Source organism: Ranitomeya imitator, chromosome 4 (genome assembly GCF_032444005.1).
Source record: "Ranitomeya imitator isolate aRanImi1 chromosome 4, aRanImi1.pri, whole genome shotgun sequence".
NCBI classification, from domain to species: Eukaryota; Metazoa; Chordata; class Amphibia; order Anura; family Dendrobatidae; genus Ranitomeya; species Ranitomeya imitator.
Genome location: NC_091285.1, coordinates 628,365,812 through 628,386,510, shown reverse-complemented (window position 1 = coordinate 628,386,510; position 20,699 = coordinate 628,365,812). Strand labels below are relative to the sequence as shown.

Genomic DNA, 20,699 nt, shown 5'->3' with positions numbered 1-20,699 from the left:
AAAAAATTACTTTTAGGAAGGAAAGCGGGAAGGAAGCTGGGCTCTGGGAAGGAAGAGTTAGATAAAAAGAAAACATGCAGGGCGACCCGCAACACATGATGTCCATTATGAAAGATTGGATAGTGCTGAGGAATATAACGCTCTCCTCTTAGGCTTGTGTCTACATGTTTAGTATAGGAATGAAACTTACTAAATGGCCCTCATTAGAATGGATCCATAGCGTGAAAGAACATACTGTATGCCCCTAACATGTCTAGATGATAGTTAAGCCATACTCGGGATAGCCAGTGTTGCTTCATAACTAGGCCGATTTATCATGGAGAACAGAGGGGGTTGTCACAGCCTAGGCCACCAATGTCAGCTATATTTTAGCTCCCCATACTACATACCAGTGATCTGTGTTATGGAAGATCCATAAATAAAATCAATGATTTTAGTAGTGGCCCCCTACTCGCCTCGATGTTGCTAAAGCACTGCAGAGTTCTCCATGCAACACAAATATATTCAGCGGTGGTGTATTCGAGAAGGGCAATACCCCAGGACTGCTTGTTAGAGCTTACCACTTATGAAAGGAAGAAACGGAACACATGGCGAGCGACAGAGGACAGCTGCTATCGGAGAAAGACAGGAGGTGAGGAAAATGGCAGGGCTTGTACAATTGTAAGGCTGAGAATGTAACCGGAGTGAGGGTTGGAGTTTGACTTGGCACAGATTCACGGGGGAGTAAATCCAAGGCTGCTTTGGGCCTTCAACAAAGTTCTTTTACATGTACAGAGGAATGGTGATATCTGCTTGCAAGTAGGAAAGGCTAGAGCGTCAAGTGTTAACCCTTGCCATACCATTCTGCTGCATCAAAAAAAAAAAAAACACACTTTGCATAGTTACAAGACTGGTCTACTCCAAAAACATCAACACCTACAAGTATTAAATTATGTCGTCTTTAAAAAAAGCATGTTCCACCCACCTACCATGTCAGCTGGTATGGTACCCAACCAGTCTCTGGGGTTCATAATATTACAAACCAGTGTACTATACCAAAGAACGCAAACATGTTCCCCTTTAGTTACAGTAACCCATGCTCTAGTTCGTCTAAAAGTTTTCTAATGTGACAGTGCACTGCGCTTTAGATCATTTTCCCCCATTTCACACCACATTATGCTCTTTAATAGATACAAGGAGTCTTTATGTGGCAGCTGATGCCCTCTTCACCTTGTCAGTTCTACAAGAGGTCCACTTCAAGTTATGTTCATAACCTAAAAGGTTAAGACAAATCTCCTGGACACCAAAGAAGACAGTTAATATTCTACCCATACAGTGGCATGTAAAGTTTGGGCACCCATGGTCAAAGTTACTGTTATTGTAAACAGTTAGGCAAGTTTTACATTTTAAAAATTACAAGTTCTGGTACGTTGTTCTACTGTTCTTAGACACCTGCACAAATATGGCCTTCATGGAAGAGTCATCAGAAGAAAACTTCTCCTGCGTCCTCATCATATAATTAAGTGTCAGAAGTATGCAAAAGAACATCTAAACAAGCCTAGGGCATTTTGGAAAGAAGTCCTGTGGGGACTGATGAGGTTATAATACAACTCTTTGGCTGCAATTATCAAAGGTATGTGTGGAGAAAAGAAAAAAAAAATGGGCACAGAAATTCAGGAAAATAATATTTCAATCAACCATTAAGAATTGGGGTGGATTAGTCAGGCTTTGGGGTTGTGATGCAGGTAAACTGCATGGGCAACATTTCACGGGTAGAGGGACGAATGGATTAAATGAAATTTTAACAAATTCTTGATGCAGACATATCACCATCTGTAAAGAAGCTGAAGTTGAAAAGAAGATGGCTTCTGCAAATGAATAATGATCCTAAACACAAAATCCACAATCGTCCTCAAAAGGCACAAGCTGAAGGTGTTACAATGGCCCTCACAGTCCCCTGACTTGAAAATCTGTGGTTAGACCTCAAAATAGCAGTGCATGCAAGACGACCCAGGAATCTCACAGAACTGGGAGAATTTTCCAAGGAAGAATGGGTGAAAATCCCTAAACACAAGAATTGAAAGACTTAGCTGGTTACAAAAAGCGTTTTCAAGCTGTGATACTTGCAAAAAGGGGTGTTAGTAGGTACTAACCATGCAGGGTGCCCAATCTTTTGCACTGGCCCATTTTTCTTTTTGTAAATTTATAAAAACGTAGAAGTTGAAATATGTATTTATACAATGTTATATTTAGGCCTTTTAGAGATCATTTCATCTTCAACTTGCTTAAATGCTCACAATAACCGTAATTTTGACCACTGCATCTACATATCTATGCATGGCTTTATTCATATGTAGAGCATTTACATTTAAAAAAAAGTATGCCATTTTACACGGAGTAAGAGCACAAATGACTGTTCAAATCAAGCAAAGGTGCTCTGTGTGGCCTTGGCATGGCCGAACCATTCAGTACACCTTACCACCTATGTTTTCCATCTATCTATCAGGAGGGCGTTAAACTAGAAGAAGAGGGGACGGGAAGAAAAACACTAGACTCGAACAAAGACGACCCAGGAAAACATACTCAGAAGGGAGGTAAGAACATTTCTAAAACAATCCACAGTGAGGAGATTGGAACAAAACAAAATCCTCTAAACTGCATGCTCGCAAACGCCAGAAGCCTGACAAACAAGATGGAAGAACTAGAAGCAGAAATATCTACAGGTAACTTTGACATAGTGGGAATAACCGAGACATGGTTAGATGAAGGCTATGACTGGGCAGTTAACTTACAGGGTTACAGTCTGTTTAGAAAGGATCGTAAAAATCGGAGAGGAGGAGGGGTTTGTCTCTATGTAAAGTCTTGTCTAAAGTCCACTTTAAGGGAGGATATTAGCGAAGGGAATGAGGATGTCGAGTCCATATGGGTTGAAATTCATGGAGGGAAAAATGGTAACAAAATTCTCATTGGGGTCTGTTACAAACCCCCAAATATAACAGAAAGCATGGAAAGTCTACTTCTAAAGCAGATAGATGAAGCTGCAACCCATAATGAGGTCCTGGTTATGGGGGACTTTAACTACCCGGATATTAACTGGGAAACAGAAACCTGTGAAACCCATAAAGGCAACAGGTTTCTGCTAATAACCAAGAAAAATTATCTTTCACAATTGGTGCAGAATCCAACCAGAGGAGCAGCACTTTTAGACCTAATACTATCTAATAGACCTGACAGAATAACAAATCTGCAGGTGGTTGGGCATTTAGGAAATAGCGACCACAATATTGTGCAGTTTCACCTGTCTTTCACTAGGGGGACTTGTCAGGGAGTCACAAAAACATTGAACTTTAGGAAGGCAAAGTTTGAACAGCTTAGAGATGCCCTTAATCTGGTAGACTGGGACAATATCCTCAGAAATGAGAATACAGATAATAAATGGGAAATGTTTAAGAACATCCTAAATAGGCAGTGTAAGCGGTTTATACCTTGTGGGAATAAAAGGACTAGAAATAGGAAAAACCCAATGTGGCTAAACAAAGAAGTAAGACAGGCAATTAACAGTAAAAAGAAAGCATTTGCACTACTAAAGCAGGATGGCACCATTGAAGCTCTAAAAAACTATAGGGAGAAAAATACTTTATCTAAAAAACTAATTAAAGCTGCCAAAAAGGAAACAGAGAAGCACATTGCTAAGGAGAGTAAAACTAATCCCAAACTGTTCTTCAACTATATCAATAGTAAAAGAATAAAAACTGAAAATGTAGGCCCCTTAAAAAATAGTGAGGAAAGAATGGTTGTAGATGACGAGGAAAAAGCTAACATATTAAACACCTTCTTCTCCACGGTATTCACGGTGGAAAATGAAATGCTAGGTGAAATCCCAAGAAACAATGAAAACCCTATATTAAGGGTCACCAATCTAACCCAAGAAGAGGTGCGAAACCGGCTAAATAAGATTAAAATAGATAAATCTCCGGGTCCGGATGGCATACGCCCACGAGTACTAAGAGAACTAAGTAATGTAATAGATAAACCATTATTTCTTATTTTTAGTGACTCTATAGCGACAGGGTCTGTTCCGCAGGACTGGCGCATAGCAAATGTGGTGCCAATATTCAAAAAGGGCTCTAAAAGTGAACCTGGAAATTATAGGCCAGTAAGTCTAACCTCTATTGTTGGTAAAATATTTGAAGGGTTTCTGAGGGATGTTATTCTGGATTATCTCAATGAGAATAACTGTTTAACTCCATATCAGCATGGGTTTATGAGAAATCGCTCCTGTCAAACCAATCTAATCAGTTTTTATGAAGAGGTAAGCTATAGACTGGACCACGGTGAGTCATTGGACGTGGTATATCTCGATTTTTCCAAAGCGTTTGATACCGTGCCGCACAAGAGGTTGGTACACAAAATGAGAATGCTTGGTCTGGGGGAAAATGTGTGTAAATGGGTTAGTAACTGGCTTAGTGATAGAAAGCAGAGGGTGGTTATAAATGGTATAGTCTCTAACTGGGTCGCTGTGACCAGTGGGGTACCGCAGGGGTCAGTATTGGGACCTGTTCTCTTCAACATATTCATTAATGATCTGGTAGAAGGTTTACACAGTAAAATATCGATATTTGCAGATGATACAAAACTATGTAAAGCAGTTAATACAAGAGAAGATAGTATTCTGCTACAGATGGATCTGGATAAGTTGGAAACTTGGGCTGAAAGGTGGCAGATGAGGTTTAACAATGATAAATGTAAGGTTATACACATGGGAAGAGGGAATCAATATCACCATTACACACTGAACGGGAAACCACTGGGTAAATCTGACAGGGAGAAGGACTTGGGGATCCTAGTTAATGATAAACTTACCTGGAGCAGCCAGTGCCAGGCAGCAGCTGCCAAGGCAAACAGGATCATGGGGTGCATTAAAAGAGGTCTGGATACACATGATGAGAGCATTATACTGCCTCTGTACAAATCCCTAGTTAGACCGCACATGGAGTACTGTGTCCAGTTTTGGGCACCGGTGCTCAGGAAGGATATAATGGAACTAGAGAGAGTACAAAGGAGGGCAACAAAATTAATAAAGGGGATGGGAGAACTACAATACCCAGATAGATTAGCGAAATTAGGATTATTTAGTCTAGAAAAAAGACGACTGAGGGGCGATCTAATAACCATGTATAAGTATATAAGGGGACAATACAAATATCTCGCTGAGGATCTGTTTATACCAAGGAAGGTGACGGGCACAAGGGGGCATTCTTTGCGTCTGGAGGAGAGAAGGTTTTTCCACCAACATAGAAGAGGATTCTTTACTGTTAGGGCAGTGAGAATCTGGAATTGCTTGCCTGAGGAGGTGGTGATGGCGAACTCAGTCGAGGGGTTCAAGAGAGGCCTGGATGTCTTCCTGGAGCAGAACAATATTGTATCATACAATTATTAGGTTCTGTAGAAGGACGTAGATCTGGGTATTTATTATGATGGAATATAGGCTGAACTGGATGGACAAATGTCTTTTTTCGGCCTTACTAACTATGTTACTATGTTATGTTATATCTCCTCCATCCTTTGACTCCAGAAGAGGCCAGAGCAGTCAGTCAAGGAATATAAGGTGCAGAGAGAGGCAAAGCAAGTTGGTAGGAAAGTGCACTGAAGCGGTTGGCGACATCAAAAGGCGCACAGAGCGTCTGTGCTTGGTTTGAATGAACTGTCATTTTGTGAAGAGTTCCTTTAAGCGGTTTTCTACTGGGGCTTTTTTTTTTTTCTATTAAAAAAAAAAACAAAGAGAGTAACCATAAACCACCAGCAAAATTAAAAAGGATTATAATTGAAACAATTCACTTAATTATTACCATACAAAAGGAGGAATAAGAATACATCCAATCCATAAAGCAGGACAAAGTGTGCAAAGCACCCAAGTCTCAAGGAATCATAGGTTGTAAGAAGGGCCAAATTGACAGACAAAATAGGATAAAAAGGTGAATTAGACGAGTTGTTTCTTACCCATGGTGGGGGAGGATATGGCTATTTGGCCCTTTTCACAACCTATGATTCCTTGAGGCCGGGTGCTTGAGTTCTTATTCCTCCTTTTTTGCTTTTAGTCTTTGCCTGATGAAGAGACGTATGTAGTCTTGAAAGCTTGCAATTTATTACCATCTTTTCAGTTGGCCATTAAACGGTATCAACCACTGAGGACTCTCAATTCTAAATATTTTCCTTTTTTGGACTCATTTGTACGGAACAATAATTACCGTAAGTGAATTGTTTCAATAAATGAGCCTTTTTAATTTTATTGGTTGCTTATGGTTACTCTATTTTTGTTCTTTGCTCTATTGATCACGTCCTGGAGTTCTCCACTGTCTGATCTTCATTTAGTGATGGAATGGGGGGGGGGGGGGTGTTAATTGGGCTATAGGACTAAAGTTTATGATTCTGCGCTACATGAATATTGTCTTTTTTTGTAGGCCAGCAAAAAAAAAAAAAAATTTTATATATACACAGTGGGGCAAAAAAGTATTTAGTCAGTCAGCAATAGTGCAAGTTCCACCACTTAAAAAGATGAGAGGCGTCTGTAATTTACATCATAGGTAGACCTCAACTATGGGAGACAAACTGAGAAAAAAAAATCCAGAAAATCACATTGTCTGTTTTTTTAACATTTTATTTGCATATTATGGTGGAAAATAAGTATTTGGTCAGAAACAAAATTTCATCTCAATACTTTGTAATATATCCTTTGTTGGCAATGACAGAGGTCAAACGTTTTCTGTAAGTCTTCACAAGGTTGCCACACACTGTTGTTGGTATGTTGGCCCATTCCTCCATGCAGATCTCCTCTAGAGCAGTGATGTTTTTGGCTTTTCGCTTGGCAACACGGACTTTCAACTCCCTCCAAAGGTTTTCTATAGGGTTGAGATCTGGAGACTGGCTAGGCCACTCCAGGACCTTGAAATGCTTCTTACGAAGCCACTCCTTCGTTGCCCTGGCGGTGTGCTTTGGATCATTGTCATGTTGAAAGACCCAGCCACGTTTCATCTTCAATGCCCTTGCTGATGGAAGGAGGTTTGCACTCAAAATCTCACGATACATGGCCCCATTCATTCTTTCATGTACCCGGATCAGTCGTCCTAGCCCCTTTGCAGAGAAACAGCCCCAAAGCATGATGTTTCCACCACCATGCTTTACAGTAGGTATGGTGTTTGATGGATGCAACTCAGTATTCTTTTTCCTCCAAACACGACAAGTTGTGTTTCTACCAAACAGTTCCAGTTTGGTTTCATCAGACCATAGGACATTCTCCCAAAACTCCTCTGGATCATCCAAATGCTCTCTAGCAAACTTCAGATGGGCCCGGACATGTACTGGCTTAAGCAGTGGGACACGTCTGGCACTGCAGGATCTGAGTCTATCGTGGCGTAGTGTGTTACTTATGGTAGGCCTTGTTACATTGGTCCCAGCTCTCTGCAATTCATTCACTAGGTCCCCCCGCGTGGTTCTGGGATTTTTGCTCACCGTTCTTGTGATCATTCTGACCCCACGGGGTGGGATTTTGCGTGGAGCCCCAGATCGAGGGAGATTATCAGTGGTCTTGTATGTCTTCCATTTTCTAATTATTGCTCCCACTGTTGATTTCTTCACTCCAAGCTGGTTGGCTATTACAGATTCAGTCTTCCCAGCCTGGTGCAGGGCTACAATTTTGTTTCTGGTGTCCTTTAACAGCTCTTTGGTCTTCACCATAGTGGAGTTTGGAGTCAGACTGTTTGAGGGTGTGCACAGGTGTCTTTTTATACTGATAACAAGTTTAAACAGGTGCCATTACTACAGGTAATGAGTGGAGGAAAGAGGAGACTCTTAAAGAAGAAGTTACAGGTCTGTGAGAGCCAGAAATCTTGATTGTTTGTTTCTGACCAAATACTTATTTTCCACCATAATATGCAAAAAAAAATGATAAAAAAAACAGACAATGTGATTTTCTGGATTTTTTTTTCTCAGTTTGTCTCCCATAGTTGAGGTCTACCTATGATGTAAATTACAGACGCCTCTCATCTTTTTAAGTGGTGGAACTTGCACTATTGCTGACTGACTAAATACTTTTTTGCCCCACTGTATATATATGTCTAAGGGTCCCTTACGTCTGTCTGTCTCGGATATTCATTGGACGCGGCCTCTGTCTGTCATGGAAATCCAAGTCGCTAATTGGTCGTGGCAAAACGCCCACGACCAATCAGCGATGGGGACAGTCCGGCGGCAACATGGCCACTCCTTCCTCACCGCAGTCAGTGCCCGCTCCGTACTCCCCTCCTGTCAGCCCTCACACAGGTTTAATAGCAGCGTTAATAGACCGTGTTATGCAGCGGTGTAACGCACTCCATTAACGCAGCTATTAACCCTGTGTGACCAACTCATTACTATTGATGCTGTGTATGCAGTATCAATAGTAAAAAGATCTAATGTTACAAATAATAATAATAATAATAATAATAAAAAAAGGTTATTCTCACCCTCCAACGTGGCGCTGTCCTCGGCAGTGCAAGTGGCAGGTTCCGGTGCCAAGGATGCTATGCGAGAAGGACCTTCCATGACGTCAAAGTCATGTGACCGCGACGTCATCACAGGTCCTGCGCTCATACCAACCCTGGGACCGGAAGTTGCTGCGTGCACCGCACACAGGTGCCAGGACTTCAAGGGGCCTTCGGAAGGTGAGTATATGTTTCTTTTTTATTTTAAGTCTTTTTTAACCACGGATATAGTGCCCACATTGCTATATACTACGTGGGCTGTGTTACATACTGCGTGGGTTGCGTTATATACTACATGGCTGCTATGTACTACGTGGGCAGTGTTATATACTGTGTGGGCAATGCCATATACTGCGTGGGCTGTGTTATATACTCTTTGGGCTGTGTTATATACTGCGTGGCCACTGTTATATACTGCGTGGGCTGTATTAACACAACGGGTATTCAAGAATATGTCATGACCTGTGCTATATACTATGTGGCTGCTATATACATACATATTCTAGAATACCCGATGCGTTAGAATCGGGCCACCATCTAGTGTGTGTGTGTGTGTGTGTGTATGTATGTGTGTATGTATGTGTGCGTGTGTGTGCGTGTGTATGCGTGTGTATGCGTGTGTATGCGTGTGTATGCGTGTGTATGCGTGTGTATGCGTGTGTGTGCGTGTGTGTGCGTGTGTGTGCGTGTGTGTGCGTGTGTATGCGTGTGTATTGCGTGTGTATGCGTGTGTATGCGTGTGTATGCGTGTGCGTGTATGTATATACATAGATGGTGGCCCGATTCTAACGCATCGGGTATTCTAGAATATGCATGTCCACGTAGTATATTGCCCAGCGACGTAGTATATTGCCCAGTAACGTAGTATATTGCCCAGCCCACGTAGTATATTGCCCAGCCCACGTAGTATATTGCCCAGCCCACGTAGTATATTGCCCAGCCCACGTAGTATATTGCCCAGCCCACGTAGTACGGTATATTGCCCAGTCACGTAGTATATTGGCCAGCACAGAGCCACGTAGTATAGAGACTTAAAAAAAAAAAACAAAAACATATACTCACCTATAGCCCGTTGAAGTCCTGCTATACTTACCATCCTCCGCCTTTCCCGCTCCTCGCCACGCTCCCGGGACCGCTCCATTGCAAGCGGCAGCTTGCGGTCCCAGGGCTGGTGTGAGCAGGACCTATGATGACGTCGCAGCCACATGGAAAAAGTCAACCACCAGCACTCGGATGGGGGATGCACGCTCAGGAGTCCAAGGATCCAGTCAGACCCAAAATCACAAGCAGGAAAAAGGAGCAGCATCCATACCAGGTGAATCGTGTCCAAAACGGTCTTTATTCAGCCATATAAAAGATACAACGTTTCGGCCAAATTGGCCTTTGTCAAGCATGTTATGATGCTATGATGACGTCGCAGTCACATGACAGTGATGTCACGGCAGGTCCTTGTCGCACACCAGCCCTGGGACGGGACCGGAAGCTGCCGCCTGCAATGGAGCGGTCCCGGGAGCATGGCGAGGAGCGAGAAAGGCGACGGAGGGTAAGTATAGCAGGTTTTTTTTTTTTTATTATTTTTAACCTGACATTTTTACTATTGATGCTGTATAGGCAGCATCAATAGTAAATAGTTGGGGACACAGGGTTAATAGCAGCGGTAATGGAGTGCGTTACACCGCGGGCCGTTACTGCTGCCATTAACCCTGTGTGAGCAGTGAGTGGAGGGGATTACAGAGCGGGCGCCGGGCAGTGAGTGCAGGGGAGTAGGGGAGGGACTAATCGGACTTTGCCCATCGCTGATTGGTCGCGGCAGCCATGACAGGCAGCTGCCGAGATCAATCAGCGAAAGAATAACCGTGACAGAAGGACAGACAGACGGAAGTACCCCTTAGACAATTATACGGTATATATATGTATATAATTTTAGGAAGCCACACAAAAACATGAGGCATTTTAAATGTTTTCAACAGGCCTTAAAATAGGGCTGCAGGAAGGAGTCCTTAGTAGGGCGCTCAAAACAACACAAGACGAAATTTGCCAAAATACTAAAAATGCAATACAAAAACTACATTTTTCTTGGGTTTAGGTCAGGATAAAAGCTGCTCCGGCATAGTCACTTCTCCGATGCGCGTGGTCCCCCATCATAGAAGTTTTCACCCAAATTTTTAATTGGGTGGCCCTCGCCTCGATGCATCTGAATGTTCCGTGAGATCAAGTCACCGCAGCCCATCATGAGGTGACATTTCTGTACACCCCCGACCTGTACCCCATGTTACTAGAACAGAGCATGGAGCGTATCTCTGTATGGGACGGACCGATGTTACATTGTCAGGTTCCCTATGACAATGACAGAGGTTTCTCGACCTCCCCTGCTGACGTGGGACACATTTCAGTTAATTGAGACAGGTATGGGGTTTTAATTAGCTCCCAGCAATGTGCTGTAATGGAGTCTTGTTTGGGGTAGATTTGAGATGACTTATAGGCCCTCCTCCTGTCCCTCGGGGCGAGGCAATTTGCAATGCACACAGGGAGGGGAATGCATCATTTGTGTCTGTAGAGGAATGTAATTTGCAACCAGACATTCACCCTGATCACCTCCCAAAACAGAGCATACAATGCCAGCTCATTAACAGCACTCGGGGAGGTAGCTGAGGGGGCATCTGAATAATAAAGAAAGACTGACAAAAGCAGAGGGTCCAATAATCCCACCAACAGCTCCATTGTCTGCTAACCACCATATAACATTCAAATGGAGGGACACTCAGAAAAAGTGATGTGCGGACAGGATCCTCAGGACCCTAGAACAAACTTATAGTCCTCGTAACCAATTATAACCGTCATAGAAGTAATGCTACTAGAAAGGGTCATTTCCATAACACATCTGCACCAACTACTACTACTACTGATAACACATAGGCGGTGTTCACATGTTGCATTTTTTGCAGCTGTTCTTTTCATTTTTGTTCCATTCTCATTACTAGCAAAGGATGAAAAAAAAAGCTTTAAAAAAAAAAAAAAAACGTAATTAAATAGTACAAGCAATTTTTTGTCCCATACTGAAATGAATCTTAATTTTAGGGGAAAAGGAACAATTTTCAAATTTTCTTTGTTATTTTTTAAATATATTTATTTTTTTACTTATTTACCATCTGCACATTTCATAATAAGCCACGTGCTCGTCCACACGTTTCATAATAAGGCATCCATTTTAAAGTCACCACATCAATTTAACGTACTTCAACCGCAAGACAAACCCTCATTTGTCCCCCGCCTCCCCCCATGTTGGGGTACCAGATCCACTGCATCGAGATAATTCACTATTCAGGCACAAAACAAACACAGGCCCAAGAGTAGAGCAACAAAGCCTGGTCTGTGCAAGGAGCGAAACACCTAGCCCTGCGCTGCTGGGCTCAAAGTGGGCACACAGCCCCCAGTCAAACGCCAACTAAAACAGCCTTATTCAGGCCCCGTCTGGATATTAAAGGGGCAGTTTCAATATTAGAACATCTAGTGGCTCCATTGTTCTCATACAGTAAAGACAACATGAGCGGAAGCCATATTCAACCTCTTCGATTTACGCGGCGTTGGGGCATCACCAGCTTAGAGCGCATTGGTGGCCATCATGTAATCTAATTTCCAATTGGGCCACGTGCACATGTTGAGTATTTGGTGATTTTTTTACCTCAGAATTTGTAAGACAAAACCAAGAGTGGAACAGTCAGAAGTCACGTCACCACTTCTGCATTTTTCACCCACTCCTGATTTCCACTTACAAGTACTGAGGTAAAAAAAAAAAAACAAACAAAAAAAACCACCAAATAATCAACGTGTGCACATGGCTTAGAAAGAGATTATTAATGCAGAAATAAAGATGGACAAATAATGGCCCAAATCGACAAGTTTGCAGATAAGCCAAATTTTGCACATGTGATAGAACATTCTCCAACCTATAAATTTTAACTTGTTGCCCTGGCTTTTTTCTACCTTTAATTAGTGCATACACCCTTAATAAACCTGGCACATTTTATAGGCGCAAAAAAAAAAAAAAAAAAAAAACTAATCCAAACGCTCCAAAACCAAGTCACTGCGTTAATAATAAAATATAATAATAAAATAAATATAAAATAGTTCAGAATGATGATGGAAATAGTTATTCCAAAGTATTATGGCTTACGCCTAATAATGGAAAAAAATTAAAATAAAACAAAATTGTTAAATGCTGTTACCATAGAAAAAGAATGACTCTAAACATTTTTACACAACCAAAAATATAGGGATGATTGGAATAACTTCGCCATAATTGATGTACTGAGTATCTGTACGAACAGCAATTTCTTTGCCCACAACACCAAGTATCGTCTCCGACACTGCAAACATTGATCGAAATTGATAAAAGTAAAAAAAACACACAAAAAAACAAACAAACATACATACACTACCGTATATATTATTTTGTTAACTGTATATGATGGTTACGTTTGGAAATGTAACATGGAGTTCCCAGAGCTCTTCCCTGGAACATAAGCCCCATCCAGAAACACAAACCATAAAGTACCCGTAAGTCAAACAGAAGGATTCCACGCTGCCTGCACACAAGCCTATTAGTGGTTTCACAATCAGATTACACGTCTGAAATGTGCCGTTTTAATTCTATAGAACGGCACAACATTCTGTACCTTGTCTGTAAACAGTCCTCACAATAGATATGACAGGGCAAATATGCACACAAGGATACACTTTACAGCTGGATTTGTAACTGGAGATTGTGGGACACTATAGTGAATAGACCAATTTAGCTGTCAAAAAAAAGCTTGACATAAAAATAAAATTAAAAGTAAAATTACAAATATAGCAACCAACCTCAACTCCAGCAAACCTGGATTCCTTTGTGTGAATACCATAATTGTTACAGGGTAAAGTCCCCTCTACCCTTTGGTAGTCATTCCTACCAGCGTCAGCTTGGTAGCGCTTGTGTGTAAGGCTTTGTTCACACCATGTTTTTGACATACGTCAGTGGCTCAGTCGGGGCCCCAAAAACCATGGTTTAGAAGGATCGTCTGGCCGGCCCAGTAACCAGTGAGGTATACAGTCACATTCTGGGTTGACCTCATTTTCGGCAGTATAGGGCTTATTCAGGTGGGCAGAAAAAGGTCAGTTTTTGTGCCCCATGAAAAAAGGCGAAACATGAGCTCAGACAGAGCGACTTCGTCTGCTTCAGTAAAGTCAATGACTCCGTTGGCGGATCAGTCATTCCCGTTTTTTATTTTCCAGGTTGAAGCCCCAATGGAGCCGATGTTGCCAAACGTGATGCAAACCCGGCCTTGTATAGATGGCGTCTACCTGTCAACTCTTTGTTTAGTGCCACCACATATAAGAAACGAAAAAAATATATAAAAAAAAAAAAAAAGGCAGCAACTCTACCGCTCGGAATATTCCAAAATGGTGGATTTAAAAATAAATAAATAAATATACAAAATTGACCAACAGAAGATTGAAATCAAGACCCAACTGCACACCCTTGTAGGGTAGAACTATAAATAATGAGATGTTTGTCTAAGGGGAAAGGTTGACACTGATGGTATACAGATGGTGACAGGTGACTGCACTATTTAAAGAGCGCCCCCATCCCATAGTTCGAACAGCAACCCTGTACCAGTCACACCACAGGGCAGCAAAGAACACAACATTGGAGTCACTTGTGCACTATGGCAGCCACAGACCGGGTCAACACAAGACTATATATCAAGTCAAGAGACAGACGTTCCTGCAGGCACAACAATTCAGCCCTTGTGTGACCCTTACAAGCCAACCCTCACAATGCCATGCCAATCACAACATGTGGTTTCCAAATACTAAAATTCCAGTAAAGAAGTCACCACAAGACACATGCAGAATAGATCTGGAGAAATGCTTACCGTGCGGGCACTGGGAGATAGGGCACCATTGGGCAAGTAATGGCCTCCAAGGTCAGGGATCATCAAGAATGGGTAGCCTGCATAGGGCGAGCTTTTAAAGAAAGCCGCATCCTGGTGCTGCCTCCTAAATGCTGAGGGGGGTAAAAGAGGAGAAAGTGTTAGCAATATATCTAAAATTATAACGACAGGGATTATGCAGTTACCACCACATGACCGGATGCACGTTCTTGACAGTAAAACTGGATGCCTAATTATTCTTAAAGGGGTTTTTTGGGGGGCCAGGACAGAATATAAAGGACCAGTTTACTCCAGAAAAAAAAAAATCTGATGGGCCATATTTGACACCAGTATACATATCCATCCTTAACATTACATTTTTCATATTATTTTAAAGAGTTTTGACAGCCAATCTGTATGCAGCGCACATGCCCGTCCTTGCTTTTTTTGGGGGGGTGGGGGGCGTACAACATGGCCGCACTCACAAACCTAGTATCTAGACTGGAACCAGTGCACACGAGGATGTCCTTTTTATTACACAATGGATCTTGTGAAGATAATCAACTTATAATTGTAGAAGAATATAATATTCGAGACCTCGTGTATGGAATTATCGGCTTAACCCTACAGATGACCACTAACAAAAACCAGCATCTTACCCAAATATTGGGGGTACAAAGTATCTATTACGGCAAACCATAGATTGTACAGTGCTATGATTTGTAAAAAATAGTCAATATATCTCAAATATGGTACATTCATAACATCCCAAGAAATCAGGACTAAATGAGAACTTGTTATCAAAAACTGTAATAGTTGGGCTCGACAGACCGTATAGATGCTTTAGTAGTGATATACAACACAAAAGATGTAAATATATACAATATATATCTTTTTTTTAACCAAAATGTGGCATATAAACCTCAAAATTGACAAACCAGTTCCATATATCAACCGATGATTACAAATAACAGAAGACAACACACAAACAGAGATAGTAGGCAAACAAAAAAGTGCGAAATACACAGTAACAAAGTATAAACAGATCCATTAGTGACTATTCAGCCTCGTCATGGGCCAAATCCATATACTGGAATTTCTTTAGTGATCACAAAAGCTGACAATTCCTTTTACTTCACCAATTATAATGCAATTTCAGGTTAATAAAAGGTTAAACCACCAAAACTATTTAGTTACATCATGACCTAAAGAAAAAAAAAATGAAAGATGTCAAAGAAAATACCTACAATAATTCTAAATATGCAACAACAGAAAAAAAAAGAAAAAAAGATGCCTCACCTTCAGACAGGTAATCCCTGGGTTTCTCAAAACTCTCTCTTGGAGGAGGACGTCTCTCCACCTGGAAAATGGAAGAAGAAGAAAGCACAGTTTAGTCTTGGCCAAGAATAGAATAGATGGACATCCTGACCCATGTTTATTTTTTCGGGAGGGAAGATGAAGTAGAGTTCAGCGAAACATTTGTTCTGATGAGATAACATACTGGCAAAAGTTCACCGGGGCATGAGCAAAAGTTCACCGGGGCATGGGCTCCTCACTTCTGTTAGGGTCCCCCCCCCCATAGAACATCTTACACTAAGAGAGATTGGACCAAATGATCAGAACTTCTGCCAATTGTCACCATAGATGTGCAGACTATGGTTGGAGTCACCACGACTGAGCATTACAATAAGACCACGTTCACACATCATCAGTATTTGTAAGGCAAAATTGGGAGTGAAGCAGTCAGAGGAGAACAAAAAAAGTATAATAGAAACGTACACAAATTTAGGATTTTTGACCCATTCCTAGTTTTGGCTGATGTAAAAATACCAAACGTGTGACTGTGGCCTAAAAGTAATAGAAATCTGATGCAACGGAGGAAACTTTAAGGCTTAGGTTCCCACATGAGTAAAAAAAAACAAAACGCAATTAATAGGGACTGAAAATCAGCAACATCACAAACTCATGGAGGGAACGTGGCCCTGTGCGGAAAATACTCAAATAGCAAAATAAGCAAAATAGGACTATAAACAAGTAAAAAAAAACAAAATTAGCCAAGCTGACCAGCCTCTACAAATCAAAAACACTATAGTGACGGATTGCAATATTTGTCGGGCAAGCTTTGCAACAGAGTCCGAGCTGGAATTCAGCATTCGATCGTATAGAAACCGTGCCCAATGGTCATCCGACCTCTAGAAAAGTCCGGGAGCGATTCTTACCTCGGAGTCTGAGTCGCTGCTGTGATTCTCCGATTCATTGACCAGGGAGGACTTGACATCGGCCAGATCCCCCTCTGCAGACCCCTCTCCGGGACTTTTCTCTTCTTGCTCACCCTCATCCTTGAACCGGATCAGCTCATCGTTAGCCCCCAACTCATCCCCCCCACCGCTGTTTAGTTGAGGCATGTTTGCCAGGCCCCCCCACCCCCAGACAGTAAAAGCCCAATACCACCGAGCCCCCTTCCTAATTCCCAACCAGCTAACTTTTCCCTAGTGCCCCCAGGCTGCTATAAAAACATAATCAGGGGGGGCTCAAACTTCGCAGAGAAACTTAGTATCTGCAGCAAGTCTTCCTCAGCAGGCCCCTACACAATCAGCCAAGCCCCCCTGAATGCAGGGTCTCAGCCCCCCCACCCCAGTGCACAGGCAGCCTCTGCCCCCATTACACTGCACAGCCAGCCTCCCTCCCCCCCACCACAATGCACAGCCAGCCTCCCCCTCCTTCCCAGAGCAAACTTCCTGCAGCCTCCTAAGGAATGAGATGTTTTCTTTCCCTAACAGAATGTCTTTGTATGTTACAATCTGCTCAGCATTGCAAACAAAAGACTCAGAACCAAAAAGAAAAAAAAAAAAGATCTGCCAGCCCAGACCCCCTCAAAATCCAAACTCCTCAGTCTTGGCAACCAGTTGAGCCCCTAAAAATAAGTCTAAGGAGCCCCTCGAGTGCTCTGCCGCCTCCCTCTGCGATCCAGGGGGGCTCTGAAGTTCCTTGAAAGTTGCATAAACAAAGAAGAAGAAGAAGAAAAAAAAAATGGCAAATCACAGCTCCAGAAGTGCACAGATTCCCAGCTTCCTCCCAGCCAGCTCCAGTCCTCTTCTCAGGGGCTTCTTCCCGAGGTAGATGGGAGGGGGCACCACAGATCCCCCCCCAAGCCTGTAGGATCTGGTTGGGATCCTGCTTCCTTCCCTGGGTAAACTCTAATGAGGAGGACTTGCAGGAGCAGGATCCCCAGCCAGAACCCAGGGGAGGAGTCTGCACATGCAAACTGACACTTAGTGAAAAAGAACTGCTCAATGGACAATTGAGGGAATGGGGCCAAGATTAACCCTTCTGCCTCTTCACTGCATTCACACTCTTGCTGCCATTACAATTTTTTTTTTATTATTTTTTTATTATTATTTTTTTTTGCAAAACATTGGCATGTACATTACATTAATGCAGAGCTGCAATCCAACCATAAAGAATATTCATCGTATTACAAATGTTAATCCGGCTCTTAGTAGAATTTATAATGTTCTCGTATTCCTAGAAGATTCTTATTATTTATTTTTTTTAATTTTAGTTGCTTGTTTATGTATTGTAGTTAGTTGACTACATAGCTACGTTCCCAAGATAGTTTTTTGATGTTGCAGCATTTCTGCACCTATTGAGTACTTTTTTTTTTTACATGCGTTTTTATCACGTTCTATTGAGTACTTTTTTTTTTTACATGCGTTTTTATCACGTTCTATTGAGTACTTTTTTTTTTTACATGCGTTTTTATGACGTTCTATTGAGTACTTTTTTTTTTTACATGCGTTTTTATCACGTTCTATTGAGTACTTTTTTTTTTACATGCGTTTTTATCACGTTCTATTGAGTACTTTTTTTATATATGCGTTTTTATCACGTTCTATCGAGTACTTTTTTTTGCATGCGTTTTTATCACGTTCTATTGAGTACTTTTTTTTTATATGCGTTTTTATCACGTTCTATTGAGTACTTTTTTTTACATGCGTTTTTATCACGTTCTATTGAGTACTTTTTTTTCATGCGTTTTTATCACGTTCTATTGAGTACTTTTTTTTTTACATGCGTTTTTATCACGTTCTATTGAGTACTTTTTTTTTTACATGCGTTTTTATCACGTTCTATTGAGTACTTTTTCTTTTTTACATGTGTTTTTATCACGTTCTATTGAGTACTTTTTTTTACATGTGTTTTTATCACGTTCTATTGAGTACTTTTTTTTACATGCGTTTTTATCACGTTCTATTGAGTACTTTTTTTTTTACATGCGTTTTTATCACGTTCTATTGAGTACTTTTTTTTTTTACATGCGTTTTTATCACGTTCTATTGAGTACTTTTTTTTTACATGCGTTTTTATCACGTTCTATTGAGTACTTTTTTTTTTACATGCGTTTTTATCACGTTCTATCGAGTACTTTTTTTTTTACATGCGTTTTTATCACGTTCTATTGAGTACTTTTTTTTTTTACATGCGTTTTTATCACGTTCTATTGAGTACTTTTTTTTTACATGCGTTTTTATCACGTTCTTGATGTGCCTTTTTGAGGCACCTAAAACTCATCGTGGGCACGGCTAGGTGCACATCAGCATATTTTCTCTCACTCTGATTTCTGTGTGATTTCTTTATCTCGTATGACGGGAAGATAATAAAGAAAATATCTCCATCTTCTCCGTGATGTCAGTCCGTGAAAATCGGACTGCATTCTGATGTCATCATCCGAGTGCTGTCAGATTGTTTTCCACGGACTCATTGACTTGAATGGCCGCGTGTGATCCAAATATACGCCTATTTGAAATTTTGAAAAATCTATGCATGCGCGGTCGGAAATGGCAGACGCGACGTACGAAAAAACGTTACATTGAACGTTTTTTTCCGTGCCGATGGTCCGCCAAAACACGACACATCCATCGCACGACGGACGCGATCTATGGCCATACGTTGCGATCCGTCGGCAATACAAGTCTATGGGGAAAAAAACCGCATCCTGCGGGCACATTTCCAGGATCCGTTTTTTCCCCAAAACGACGCATTATGACAGATTCCAAACGACGCAAGTCTCAAAGTAGCCTCAGGGGATGAATGATTTCTAAAATTAGAATTGAACCTCTCTCAAAAAAAAATTTTCAGAACAGGTATTTTTTTTTTAAATTTATACAGTATCAGCCTTTATTGGACAAACAATCATTTTACTTTTGTATTGATATCATGGTTTCAATTTTCTTTTTTTGCACGTGGTGGCAGAATAGTGGATCCTGTTGCACTATTTTGCCTGTAGAAAAGCAGATCTGTCCTATCCGTCATGGATTATATAAGGATATTTACATACAGGGCTAATTAGCCGTAATACCACAGCAAAAAATGTAGAATATTCGAATGTACGGCAAAATCTGAAACAATAATTGACATGTTGTAAATATTTAATCTGTAAAATCTCATCCACCATGCGTCCGCCTGGAAAATCTTCTGCGTATCTGCCGCGAGTGTGATCATCCTAGGGGTATGCAAAAACGAGCGTGTTTTCGGTCTGTGTGTTGTCTATGAGTGCGACAGACCACCCAAGGACTAATGTTAGCCTATGTGCCATTTTCTAACAGCCCTCCGGTCCATGGAAAAAAAATTGCAGCATGCGCTAGTCCGGCCTAATTAACAGACCAAACTAGTGCAGGTAAATAGAAAGCGGTTCCTGCACCCGTCTGCTATGCGGAAAAGGACACGAGGGCCGTCATTTCCACAATTTGCCAACGGAACCGCTTTCCAAAGTTCAGCGTATAAAAATCATCTGATTTTCATCCAGAAAACTTGTACAATTTTCATCCAAATTGTTATCCATGTGCCATCCATGTGTCCTTTTTTTACATCCATGTGACTTCCCTATTTACACAGCAACATTTTAAAATGTAAATGATCAAACACAATTTCCTAGGTTTGGGGCAAGTGCAAACGTCCGTATTTTTGGCCCGAGTGAGATCCGACAAATCATCATATCGGACCCGGACCAATGTTATGCTATGGGTCCGTGCACATGTCACTTTTTTTCCTTGGACAAAGCTGGTCAGGGGAAAAAAATTGGATTACACTATGATCACACTCTGCTGAAACTCTGATCAGACTTTAATCTGCATAATTTACTTGATTCTCTCGGATAAGAGAATTTACACCAGTCTGCACCTGCCCTAATGGACCCGATTCTCTCGGATAAGAGGATATATGCCACTCTGCACCTGCCCTAACGGACCCGATTCTCTCGGATAAGAAGATATACGCCGGTCTGAACCTGCCC

General features: G+C 41.5%; 1 protein-coding gene across 2 annotated transcripts in view; it reads right to left on the bottom strand.

Annotated features, from left to right (window-relative positions):
- Positions 1-17,634, bottom strand: part of TCF7L1 (transcription factor 7 like 1) — a 72,599-nt gene extending 54,965 nt beyond the window's left edge. The window contains exons 1-3 of one of the 2 annotated variants that reach the window (XM_069766685.1): positions 16,627-17,634; positions 15,707-15,767; positions 14,411-14,541 (exon numbers count right to left, since the gene is read on the bottom strand). In XM_069766685.1, the coding sequence (XP_069622786.1) occupies positions 14,411-14,541; positions 15,707-15,767; positions 16,627-16,812 (378 nt within the window). In that variant the 5' untranslated portion in view covers positions 16,813-17,634. The remainder of the gene's footprint in view (positions 1-14,410; positions 14,542-15,706; positions 15,768-16,626) is intronic. The other variant, XM_069766684.1, reaches the window with a different exon arrangement.
- Between the last annotated feature and the right edge of the window lie 3,065 nt (positions 17,635-20,699).